Source organism: Phacochoerus africanus, chromosome 10, assembly GCF_016906955.1.
Source record: "Phacochoerus africanus isolate WHEZ1 chromosome 10, ROS_Pafr_v1, whole genome shotgun sequence".
In the NCBI taxonomy this organism is placed as follows: Eukaryota; Metazoa; Chordata; class Mammalia; order Artiodactyla; family Suidae; genus Phacochoerus; species Phacochoerus africanus.
In genome coordinates, this window is record NC_062553.1 from 113,417,045 (window position 1) to 113,430,522 (window position 13,478).

General features: G+C 42.2%; 1 protein-coding gene across 1 annotated transcript; it reads right to left on the bottom strand.

Annotated features, from left to right (window-relative positions):
• Window positions 1-838: 838 nt before the first annotated feature.
• On the bottom strand, window positions 839-11,979 carry OSTC (oligosaccharyltransferase complex non-catalytic subunit). Its single transcript, XM_047799224.1, has 4 exons — window positions 11,777-11,979; window positions 6,629-6,722; window positions 5,350-5,547; window positions 839-1,409 (listed from the first exon to the last, which is right to left on the bottom strand). Exons 1-4 carry the CDS (start codon window positions 11,913-11,915, stop codon window positions 1,391-1,393), a joined length of 450 nt encoding a protein of 149 aa, XP_047655180.1. The 5' UTR covers window positions 11,916-11,979; the 3' UTR covers window positions 839-1,390.
• Window positions 11,980-13,478: the final 1,499 nt, after the last annotated feature.

Genomic DNA, 13,478 nt, shown 5'->3' on the forward strand with positions numbered 1-13,478 from the left:
ACTACTATGGCTCAGGTTCAATCCCTGGCCCAGGAAATTCCAGATGCCATGGGTGTGGCCAAAAAATAATCCACCTGAGAGAAAATTTACTCTAAGCCTAAAGATCTTAGGATAAGAATTCACTGAAGCACTAGAGAAATGAAGTTCATAGCCAGTTAGGAAGAAGCAAAAGGCCTGGCTAAAAGAAATTAGGGGACGACCAGATTGGTCTGCAGATGTGTTCACATGCTCAAAATTGTGTTACTTACTGAAAATGAATGCTTGATGGGAACTTTCATCTAACACTAGCACACTAAAACAACACTGACACAAATGTGCAAGCCATGCTTAAATATTGATAGAGCAATGGAGTTGCTACCTCACAAGGCCTCCTGCCACCTACAATTGGAGGTTTCAGGCTACCAACAGTAGCTTAAGAGTCACAGACAAAAAAAAAAAAAATGTTCCCATCTTGGTGCAGTGGAAGCACATCCGACTAGGAACCGTGAGGTTGCGGGTTCAATCCCTGGCCTCACTCAGTGAGTTAAGGATCCAGCGTTGCGGTCAGCTGTGGGTGGATCACAGACAATGCTCAGATCTGGCGTTGCTATGGCTATGGCATAGACTGGCACCTGCAGCTACAATTAGACCCTAGCCTGGGAACCTCCCTATGCCATGGGTACGGCCCTAAAAAGACAAAAGACAAAAAAAAACCTCATAAGATGGGAATGGCTAACTACAGATCAAGGATTAATACCATCAGTCAATTAAGAAACAAAATAAAAGGCATTAATTAGAAAAATTATTTATAGATCAAGGATTAATACCATCAGTCAATTAAGAAACAAAATTAAAGGCATTAATTAGAAAAATTATTTATTTCTGCTCCTTTCATACATCTTATTGTTCAGCAAACAGTCTTACAGACATATCTGAAATCATGTACTGTCACACACTCTGTTTAAAGGCAAAGCACCATGGGAAAGGCTGATTAGCTGTCCAGAGTTCTCAGCTTACGGGATCTCGCTTCCTGATTGTACATTAATTTCTTAAGGTCGCCTCCAAAAAACGGTAAGGGGACTGTAAAAAATAATCACTTTATTCAATATTACAGCTGTAGAAATGAAGTACATTTTCTTTAAGAAATGAAAAAAAAAGAAGGAAATGCCACTTAATATCGTTGGTACGTCAGTATAGACCAGCAGGACAAAATACTGATAAGCTTGTCTCTTTGATACCAAAAGACATTCTAGTCCAAGCTTTATTATGCTTCCTACATTTTCACTAGATGTTTCTTTTCTGCCACTTTTCCTCCTTTTCTATATTTCTTATCAGAGGACTGGTACAGCCTTTGAAAACTTCGTTAACAGGAGCAAATTCAGTATCCACTGATTTCTTCTAAAAAGGTACTCTATCCCATCAGATAGCCCCTGTAAAAATAAAATGTATAAACACAAAAAGTGAAAAGGAAGCAACATTTCAAAGTGTCCCAAACAAATTTTATGATGAATCAAATGACAATCTAAAAATAGAATTGTGTGACCCCTCACCATGGTTCTTACTTCCTATCTTGCCCCCAAATAACAAAATATATTACCGGGCCTTGGTTCCATCATCCTTCCCCCTCAAAAGACAAAGTTACAAACCAATATGCTGAACAATAAAGGATGAGGAAAAAAGAAGGCAAAGAAAAGAAAATGTTACGGAAAAGTTAAGGCTAAGAGTCAGAATCAATTTCCTTTGGCCTCTCACAACTGCAACAAAAATCATAAACCTTTTTATGCAAACAAGCTGGTTTAGATTTCCTAAAAATTCTAATATTACCCGAGGAGAAACTGGGAGGACCAGGAGCTGTTTGTGCCTGGGAAGTAAGCCCTTGAACCCTCTGAAAACAGTGTGCAGATGCATCTCCCCTGCATCTCTGTTTCTTTAGGAAATGTCCTGTTGGCAGGCAGTGGCGTTAGCTGTAGCTCTTGAGCCCTAAGTGTCCAAGTTAGGCCCTAAAACCCACTCCCCCCCAACCTTTTATTTTTTTTTATTTTTTTTTTTTTTTTGCTTTTTAGGAACACACCCAGACTAGGGGTTAAATTGGAATTGCAGCTGTCAGCCTACACTACAGCCACAGTAACACAAGATCCGGGCCTCATCTGCAACCTACACCACAGCTCATGGCAAGGCCAGATCCTTAACCCACTGAGCAAGGTCAGGGATTGAACCTGCGTCCTCATGGATCCTAGTCAGATTCGTTATTGCCGAGCCACGAAAGGAACTCCTGAAAGCCCCCTTAAATTAAGGCGTTAAGTCTGCTTTCACAAAGTTCCCGACTTTTCCTTTTCCAATAAATCCTCACAACCTATTATTAAGGATCTGTAGGATCAAGAGAAAAATAGAAAAAGCGTTTACAACTATCATTAAGAAAGGGTTAAGGATCTGACTGCAGCGGCTTGGGTGGCTGCAGAGGCACATTTCAATTCCCAGCCTGGCACAGTGGGTTAAGGATCTGGTGTTGCCACAAGCTGTGGCACAGGCTGCAGATGCAGCTCAGATTCAGTCCTTGGCCTGAGAACTTCCATAGGCCTAGGGGTGCAGCCAAAAAAAAAGGGGAGGGGGGGAGGTTTTAAAACCCTGTCCCTGCTGATGCCTTTAGAACTTCTCTGCTTTTAACCCTGCCTCTACCACTAGGGGGTACACGTCTGGGCAAATCTCACTCAGTTTCTTCCTCGGTAAAATGGAGTTGTATCAAAGCATTTGAAGGATTATATAAGAGAATTGCTAATATAGTAACTGCTACTCATGGTAATAGGCACTTGACAAACAGGAGCTATTCTTAGTTCCGAGTCTCAATTTGCTTCATCTCCAAGGTGGAGATAAAAAACTACTTCACAGGGTTGAGATCTACTAGAGCGGCTGACACATCACAGACACTCAAGAATGTGATTTTCCTCCCTGCCAGCTCCTGGACTCACCTGACTCCCTAAAGGGCTTAGATCTATGTTCAGCCAATGTGATCTCCCCAGACTGCATTTGCCCTTTTCTATTAGCCTGGCCAATCCACGCTCTGGGTACAGAGAAGAGAATTTTCATCTCATACAACTACCTGCACAACTCTGAGACAACCCAATACTTCTCACCCTTCCATCCATCCCCTTGCAAAATGAATTTTAAAAAAAAAAGGCTTTTTTGATGTATGTAGACTCTGAAGAGCTCCACGTAAACATGCTGCTATACTGCCTGATAATTCACAAAAAACATACTCTAAGACCTAAGCTTCACAAGAGAGTTCCCGCTGTGGTGCAGCAGGTTAAGGATATAGTGTTGTCACTGCAGCAGTTTGAGTGACTGCTGTGAGGCGGGTTCAGTCCCTGGCCCAGGAATTTCCACATGCCCTGGGCACGACCGAAGAAAAAAAAAAAGAAAACAAAAAACCTAAGCTTCACAAGAAAAAACCAAGGTTCAAGAAGATTACTCAACAGCTGGCTCAAACTATGACACAAAAGTGCTCAGGACTCTTTAGAGACAGCTTCCTGTCATCTGCCTATACTGATAGGTGAACTTTTGGGCATTTCTCTCTTGATAGAATTATCTGTTGTGGTATTCTTCCTTGTAATCAGTGACTTTATGCTCATGCATCAAATAAAGCTATGTTCTGGTTTGTAAAATCATATCAGTAGGGAAGATATCAGGTCTTTTAAAACATGTAAATGGGAAAATTTATTTCCCATTTCACTGCTACTGCTCTCTCCTTTTTAAAGGTACCTCTTGGAGTTCCTGTAGCAGCTCAGCGGTAAACGAACCTGACTAATATCCATAAAGACGAGGGTTCAATCCCCGGCCTCTCTCATCAGGTTAAGGATCCGGTGTTGCCGTGAGCGCTGGTGTAGGTCGCAGACACGGCTGGGATCCCGTGTTGTTGGGGCTGTGGTGCAGGCCAGCAGCTACAGCTCTGATTTGACCCCTAGCCTGGGAACCTCCATATGCCTCGGGTGTGGCCCTAAAAAGGCAAAAATAAATAGATAAATAAATAATAAACAAACAAAATAAAGGTACCTCTTGTTAAAGATGATACCAGACTCTTTGTGAGACTGAAACTCTGGATGTTACCAGGAAGCATCTTATAGCATAGCCAACTTTTATCTCAGATGCTAGCAACTTATTTGATCTGAAAAAACTCACGGTACTGGTGGTTTTTACTGTCTTGTCATTGTCGCTATCCCACTTATTTTATATCAAACTGCTTATATATGATGGGACATCAAAAAGAATGTGATCACGGAGTTCCCGTCGTGGCACAGTGATTACCAAATCCGACTAGGAACCATGAGGTTGCAGGTTCGATCCCTGGCCTTGCTCAATGGGCTAAGGATCCAGCGTTGCCGTGAGCTGTGGTGGAGGTCGCAGATGAGGCTCGGATCCTGAGTTGCTGTGGCCCTGGCATAGGCTGGTGGCTACAGCTCTGATTAGACCCCTAGCCTGGGAATCTCCATATGTTGCGGGAACAGCCCTAGAAAAGGCAAAAAGACAAAAAAAAAAAGAATGTGGTCAGACTTGTCCACATTTCAAATGAATGATCTCCAACAGAATTTTAAAAGTTGCTATAAGACCAATTTATTTTTGTTCTAAAGATATTATGTTTTCTGAATCAAAATAATCTAATATATATGAATAATAACCTAATATATAATAAATATATGATATATAACTAACTATAGCTTTCATATACATACATGAGAAATCCTTTCCTCATCTTTTTGAAGAGGCAGTAACTCCTTTCCTGTCCAAGTCTTTCTTCTTTTTTGGTTCTTTTCTAGGGCTGCACCCTCAGCATATGGAGGTTCCCAGGCTAGGGGTCTAATTGGAGCTGTAGCCACCGGCCTATACCAAGCTCACAGCAACACCGGATCCTTAACCCACTGAGCAAGGCCAGGGATCGAACCCGCAACTTCATGGTTCCTAGTCAGATTTGTTAACCACTGAGCCACGACGGGAACTCCGTGTTCCTCATATCAACATTCAAAGAGCAGCAGCAATAGCTCAAAATATTCCTACTATTACTGTGGGAACTCCACATGCTATAGATTACTAAAAAGCACTTTAAAGAAACATCTCCAGTCAGTGGTCCTTGATACCACAGCAAAACAACTGAATTTTCTCATGAATGTGCATGGAGATAAAGGTCGGGAAGACCTATTTGTCTCAATTTTGCCACTAACTACAGCTATAACCTTGAGTAAGTCACAAATTTCTTTGGTTCTCAAATTTTTCATCTGTTTAAATGAAGGTTAAGTCTCCTGTGATTTTATGTGATCCGGGTAACTATTTCACCAATCTGCAAGTTAAGATGCTTATTACCCAAAGTACTCAACAACTTACGGCAGTTTCATTCTCATGAATACTCTGGCCATGAAAAAACTCAGTAAGACACAGACGAATCCGATGAAGAGAAGAAGAAATCTGTTGAGTTTTGGAATGTTTGGTGCATTGGATCGGTCTAGGATTATGAAGCCTAAACCTCCCATTGTAAACAGGAAGCTGGATGCGAGTCCTTCCATAATATATTGTCCATTTACTCTGGAAAAAAAAAAAAAAAAAAACCACAGCATAAGAATAAATGAAAATTGCCATAAAAAGAAAAAAGAACTTTTTCCTTAGACTCAAATTCCTATGTCTGCTAAAAATATTTGTATTTATTTTTTATTCTTACACCTACAACTATTTTACCATATTCCTGGGTATTCATTTCGATAAACATCTACTGAGAGCCTATTGATGTCCCACGTCCTGTGGATACAACAATGAACAAAACAGACAAAAATCTGTCTTCAAGGAGCTTACATTCAAAAAAAGTTTTAAAACTTCTACTAGCACAATTGTGTACATAAAATCAATACATACACTTGAATTATTAGCTTAAAAAGCTAACTATTGTATGCACATGAACCCTTTATCCAGAACTTTTAAAAATTCTGCTATTTAAATTTCTACCATCAATTTCAAATTAATTTTGGATTAGAAATGTTTCCTGAGTTTTATAATAATTAATAAGCCTCTTGTTTCAAAGGGAAGTTTTTTAAAAGCAAGCATTGTTAACTAAGGCCTATAGAAGTCCCCAGGCTAGAGGTCGAATTGGAGCTACAGCTGCCAGCCTATGCTACAGCCAGAGCAACGTGGGATCCAAGCCGCATCTGCAACCTACACCACAGCTCAAGGCAATGCTGGATCCACAACCCACTGAGCGAAGCCAGGGAACAAACCCGCATCCTCACGGACACTAGTTGAGTTTGTTTCCGCTGTGCCATGACAGGAACTCCCACAAATTTTTCTTTTTTTGCTTTTCGCTTTTTAGAGTCACACCAGCGGCATATGGAGGTTCCCAGGCTAGGGGTCTAATCAGAGCTATTGCTGCTGGTCTATACCACAGCCACAGCCATGCTAGATCTGAGCCGCCTCTTCGACCTACACCACAGCTCACAGCAATGCCGGATCCTTAACCCACTGAGCAAGGCCAGGGAGTGAACCTGCGTCCTCATGGATACTAGTCTGATTGGTTTCCACTGAGCCACAACAGAAACTCCGGCACTGTATCTTTAAGCAGTCATGCCCCAGCAAGCTTCCTTCCCACCAGCAAATCATTCAACATGGTTTCTTTTACCTGTAGGCCAAGAAAGCTACTGGTCTTTGATGGCCGTGCTCATCAGTCATAGAGCCGACACTTGGAGGTTCGACAATAACATCATAAATTATTCCTAAATGAAAGACAACGATATAGATTAGATTGGATTCCTAGTTTAAAAACAGAATTAGAGTTTCTACCTGTCTCTAAAGGTTCGTATATATTTAAATGGAACGGCTTTGATGTATTATTACAATCATATGAGGCCCAACTGATCTCCTAGACATCAGAAAAACCATTCAGAAATTCAACTCAGTGTTTTAGAATGACCCATAAAACAGCATTATCTCCAAAAGAGGTATTTCATAAAAGAAATTCATTAACTATTTCTAAACTGCAGAATGACTCCACGATAAAGGAGATCTGACATTAAAGTCTATTTTTAGTTTAAGTAAATATTCCACTTATTTTTGGATTTGTTTTTATAAATTAAGAGGTAACCAGAGAAATTTTCTTGCTTAAAAGTAAAATAAGGAGTCCCTGTTGTGGCTCAGTGGTAAAGACCCCAACTAGTATCCATGAGGATGTGGGTTCAATCCCTGGCCCTGCTCAGTGGGTTAAGGATCCAACACTGCTATGAGCTGTGCTGTAGGTCACAGACAAGGCTGGGCTCTGGCATCGCTGGGGCTATGGTGTAGGCTGGCAGCTACAGCTCTGATGGGACTCCTAGCCTGGGAACTTCCATACGCCTCGGGTGCGGCCCTAAAGAAAAAAGCCAAAAGTAAAATAAGACATTTTAAAATTACACCATTAAGCCAACTGGCATTAGAGACTCATGGTCATTAATGTTAATATCCATCATTATGCCATTAAGTCATCATAATCAGTTATGGTAACATCCACCAAACCCGTTTTTCCCAATCTCCCCCTGTCATCATCTACTCTTTATTTTCTCCAGTCTTCCATCATTCTCACTGCTAGTTTTTCTTTGGCATAGCAAGACTGCCTCCCTCACCTGTGACTAACAAAACAAAATCATTTACGGGAGGAGTTTCTGTTGTGGTTCAGGGGTGATGAGCCTGACTAGTATCCATGAGGATCCGGTGTTGCTGTGAGCTGTGGTGTGGGTCACAGACGGCTCAGATCCCACATTGCTGTGGCTGTGGCGTAGGCTGGCAGCAGCTCCAATGTGACCCCTAGCTTGGGAACCTCCCTGTATCACGGAAACAGTCACTTAGGAATTCCCTAATTCCCCTGCACCTCCACCCAATCTACAGACTGGTACCTGCATGCATCCTCACCGACTTTTTCCAAATGACAGAGGAAGAGTCCCTCCTCCCATCAACATGGGGTCCCTTTTGCAATAATCAGGACTCTGCCCCCCTTGACATCTTAAAGACTCTGTTCTTTTGGCTCTCTCTTCTTTTTCCTATATTTTCCTATATGTTCCCTACATCAAACTTCCCCTGACACCAGATCCTCTAAGTTAACATGCTATCTCTATGCTTCCTTTTTGGAAGGGAGCCATGTTTCCTTCTGGAAAAAAAAAAAATTTGGTAACCATGCTGTTTCCACTATCTCACTGACACTTCACTCTTCAGCTCACTCTGATCTGGCTTCTGCCACCACTGATGTTACTCTAGCGAAGGTGGTTAAGGATCCCTGTGTTGTCAAATTCGAAGAACACTTTTTTGTTGTTGTTGTTGTTGCTTTTCAAGGCCACACCTGCAGCATATGGGGGTTCTCAGGCTAGGGGAAGAATCAGAGCTACAGCTGCCGGCTTATGCCATAGCCACAGCAACTCAGGATCCAAGCCGAGTCTGTGACCTGCACCACTGCTCATGGCAATGCAGGATCCCTGACCCATTGAGCAAGGCCAGGGATTGAACCCGCATCCTCATGGATGCTTTCTGCTGCATCACCATGAGAACCTCCAAAGGACACTTTTCAGTTCTCATCTTAGGAGGTTTCCTGGCAGCTCTCAATCCAGTTTACTAAATCCATTTTTTGGGGGGAACAATGGCTTCTCAAGGCCTTTGTGACACTCCTGTTCATGTTTTCTTGCTACCTCTCTAGCTAAGCCTCCTGTTCTAAGAAAGCAATACATGTTCGGAGTTCCTTAGGTCTGGACCCATTGTCTTCTTTTTTTCTACATTCTCTCCCCATTGAACTTATCTCTTCCCAAGGTTTTTCTAGGCTAACGACTCTCAAGGTGCCAACAGCTACCAGATAATGTTAACACTATTAAAATTAGATGTAAGCTCCCTAAGAACAGAAACTTTTGCTAATGTTCTTCAGTATCTGGCTTACGGGCGGAGTTCAGAAAACATCTGTTATTGACCAGCATCAATGGACTTCTTTCTCACTTCCAGACTCACATCTGCAAACTTGACACATCCAACTAATTACATTTGGTTATGTCCAACTATGATATATCCCCAAGTGACCTCCAGACTCACCATTCCCCACCAAAACCTTCATTTCTTCAGCCTTAGAAAATGACACTTCCATTTCCTTGGTGCTCAAACCAGACACCAGGAGGATTCCTTCACAGCTCATTCTCTCCTTATATCCAATCCATCCATCTTCAAGATCTACAGACTCTACTTCCAAAATATCTTTCATTATATCCTCCTCCGTCTGTGATGCCACCAAACTTACATAGTCTAACTCAACTACAAAACCCACCTAACTGGTCTCTCAGGCCCACATTTGTCCATATTTGTCCCTTTGCCTAGCATACCCTTTCCCCTAATCTTTCAGATTTTGGCTAACATGTCACTTCCTCAGGAACCACACGCCAAAGTAAATGATGGTCCCAACTCTCATTGTTTTCTTATAACCTCTTGTTCTTATTCAATGCACTTGCGGCAATTTACAATGGAAAAAAATGATGTCATGGAAAAAAATTTAGCAAGTTCCTGTTGTGGCTCCATGGTTACAAACCCAACTAGTACCCATGAGGATGCAGGTTCGATCCCTGGCCTTGCTCAATGGGTTAAGGATCCAGCATTGCTGTGAGCTGTGGTCTAGGTCGCAGATGTGGCTCAGATCCCTCTTAGCTGTGGCTGTGGTGTAGGCTGGTAGCAATAGCACCAATTCAGTCCCTAGCCTGGGAACTTCCATATGCCGCAGGTGGGGCCTTAAAAAGCAAAAAAAAAAAAAAATTATAAAATTATAAAATTATAAGCTTCAGAGGACAGGGCCCTTACCCGTTTTGTTCACTGTTGTTCCCAGTACCTAATGCCTAACACTTAACAGGGACTCAATACATTCTCTGCTGAATATTTCTCAGGAATAAACACTGCTTATAAAGGTACATATGGTTTTTAGAAGACTGCTTTCCAGTGGCAAAACCAACTCCTTGTTATGAGATAGCTCATGGTCTTGGCCACTAAAGGGCAAAGAATCTTCTCATTACGGAGTTTTCATTGCAGTTTGGCAGATTAAGGACCCAACATTGTCTCTGTGAGGATGTGGGTTCCATCCCTGGCCTTGCTTAGTGGTTTAGGGATCCAACATTGCTGTGGCTGTGGCACAGGCCTCAGCTGCAGCTCCAATTCAACCCTTAGCCCTGGAACTTCCATGTGCCTCAGCTGCACCATTTATTTATTTATTTTAATTTTTTTAGGGCCACAGATGTGGCATATGGAAGTTCCCAGGCCCAGGCTAGGGGTCAAATCAGAACCACAACTGCTAGCCTACACCACAACAATGCAGGATCCAAGCTGAGTCTGCGACCTACACCACAGCTCATGGCAACACCGGATACTTAACCCACTTAGCGAGGCCACGGATGGACCCCGAATCCTCATGGATCCTACTTGGGTTTGTTAACCACTGAGCCACAAAAGAACTCCCAGTGTAGCCGTTTAAAAAGAAAGAAAAAAATGCATCTCACTGTTAAAACAATCAACAGGGGAAAAGCAGCTAGAATGAAAACTATGAGGCTTCTAGCAAAGGCCCTAGCTTCTAGGAAGGTAAGGGTTATAGGAAAGAGGTCTAGCATATGAAGCCTTATTTATTAAGAAAAAAAAAAAAAGCCACATTCACTTTAAATGGTTTATTTGATGCAGCACCTATTAAGGTGCTAAGCAAATGTTAATGCTAACGCAATGCTAGGACAGTATCTTATCAACATAAAAAATCTGTGATATGTAATTTATTTAAATGAACATAAAGTAACTGTAGCTATTCTAGATTTGAGAGGAGGTTGAATCCAAAGGTTCATCCTAGAACTAAGCTCACATGATTTCAGATACTTCCTTCTTCAGTGCCAACTATTCTCAAAAATATGTATAAAAATGAAGAGGTCCACAACAATTCCCTTAAAAGTAGAACTATCTGCTCTTGCTGTCCCTCATCTGCTGAGCTTTAATTTTATAATTTCCAAATTAAATACCCCACTTCCCCAAATCTGAAAGTGCAGTAGCAGTGTTGACTAAATCATGAAACTGCGGCTTGAAAGGGTGGTGGCTATGAAAAGACCGCAGCTGGATTGCCAACTCACCACTATACAAAGCGACGCCCCCTTTGCAAAGGGCAGGATAAGATGATAATGCAGAAATGTTCGAAAGTAATGCTATTTTCCTTATTCTTTGAATTCTCAACTTCCGCTCTCTGATACGCTACCTTCTGCAAATCTCTTAGCTCAAATATGTATCAAAACTCCTTTCATATTTATTGCTGAGCGGGCCAAAAACAAGACCGAACTCTTAGTTTTGAGCTCACAAACCTAAGGACTGTCCAGTCTCTTCCAAGTTTCCAGAGACCGTGGACAAAGAGAAGGTAAAAGTGCCATGACCTCTTGGCCAACCAAGGAGATAGAATGGGCCAGAAGAGATTTTCCCAGGGTCTTTGTCAAACGACTTAAGGCATGCAATAAAAAATACAACAATCTGGGCTTAAAAAATACATTATTCGACTTGGATGACTTGGCTAAGAGATCAGAAAAGGGACGGCAACGGGAGTGAGAACATTAATTCTCTCAAGATATAGGACAGGGCGTGAGGGCAAATAAACCTTCGGACCGTTAACACTTGGGACCCCAGAACTTCCCTCCACCCTCCGAAAAGATCGAGAGCAGAGCGATGCTTTCCCAGGCTGAGAGGCGACTGACTGATCAGACGCGCCCCCGCCGGCTCTCCGCGCCTCGGCGCCTCTGGAGCCCCAGCCAGGCCGAGTTACCTCCGGTGATGAGGAAGTAAGACACCACCACCAGAGCGTACACAGTCATAGCCGACGGCATGTGCACCCAGGGCGGCTTCTTCAGCTTCAGGTTGGGGCATTCGAGCACTAAGAACGGGACTCGGTACAAAGTCTCCATGTTGGTGGCGGCAGGGACTGCTCTCGGCCTCAAGCCCCACACGCCACCCGGAAACGGGCCCGCCCTCCCCTTCTCCGGAGCATGCGCGGGGAGGGAATGGCAGGTCCGCAAAGCTCAGTGGCATTTTACACACCCATAGAAGAAAAGAAGAAACCATAAAAACAAATAAGTGTCATGACTTAAAACAATGTATCTTTTAATGTCTTGGAACAAAACAATGTCGTGAAACAAAAATTTAAATTAAAGGCTCGTTTATTTCCAGTTAATAAGCAGGTGATTTATGTACCTTCACGGACCTGCAGGGCTTCAGACGTGGCCAAGCGAGAGGAGGAGAGGGAACGGAATCCGCCTTAGCCCCGCCCACTTGCCGACGCTGGGGATTTGGAAGCTGATTGGACGCGGGACGCTCTAGTTTCCCAGAGCCAGAGGATGAATGAAGAGGTTGGGAAATCTCTGCTTTTTTTATTAGCGGGTTTTTCAAGAGCTGGAGAAAGCCCTAGGTTGCTAAGCTTTTACTTCCTGATGTGGCAGTGGTGATAGCAATAACAGTTGTTGGAGTTCCCGCTGTGGCGCAAAAGGATAAGGGTCTCAGGAGAGCTGGGATGCAGGTTCGATCGCCAGCCAGGCACAGTGTTAGGGAGCTGGCGTTGGCACAGCTGCGGCTTAGGTCACAACTGCAGATCGGATCTGACCCCTGGCCCAAGAACTCCATATGCCGCGGGGCGGCCAAAAAAGGAAAAAAAATAACAATTGTTCACTCTAATCGCTAAATTAATATAAAATTTAAAAATATATATCCAGTTTAGATCTATCACAAAAGTCAAGAAGACAGCTCTACAAGATGCCTAACGTGGATAACTTGACACGACCAAAATACTATTTTAAATAACCTGTGCCCTCCCCTGTTTTCGTAAATGCTAAAATCTTTCGGGTTGAAAATCTTGAAATCATCCGGGTTTCTCTCTTTATTAAACATCCATATCCAAAATATCAGCAGGCCTTTTGGGCTGTACTATTAAAAATATCTTTAATTCATCCACTACTTTCCATTCCGTATTTACCAGTCTATTGGAAGCCACTATCATCTCTTGCCTGGGCTATGTTTATATTCTAAGTGGAATAAAAGACATGAAAGAGAATTTGTCTTTAGGGATAGACTAGATAACCTAAACAAGTTTTTTGCTTTCTGTTTAGTTTTTCTTTTCGATATACTCTCTTAAGATTCTGCAAATATCTGTTTCCTTTTAGAATAAGTGTTCAAATGACTGATTATATAAATCCAGACTGATAGTTTTATTTTTGAGCCAATGATTGTATAAATAAAGACTGATACTTTTATTATTGAGCCAATGTTTTGTGCTCTCTGTTTGTTACTGAGCTCAGGGTTTTTTACAGGATGGAATGCTTTGGTTCTGTACTTTCAGTTAGTGATTCAATTACTGAGAAATTGTTTAAATACCCATAATAATAAAAATATTTATAAAACATTGCAGCATTTAATTCTAAATACAGACTGCCCTTACTGTTCAATAGTGAGCGTTTCTCTAGGGTCTTAGTGTGTAT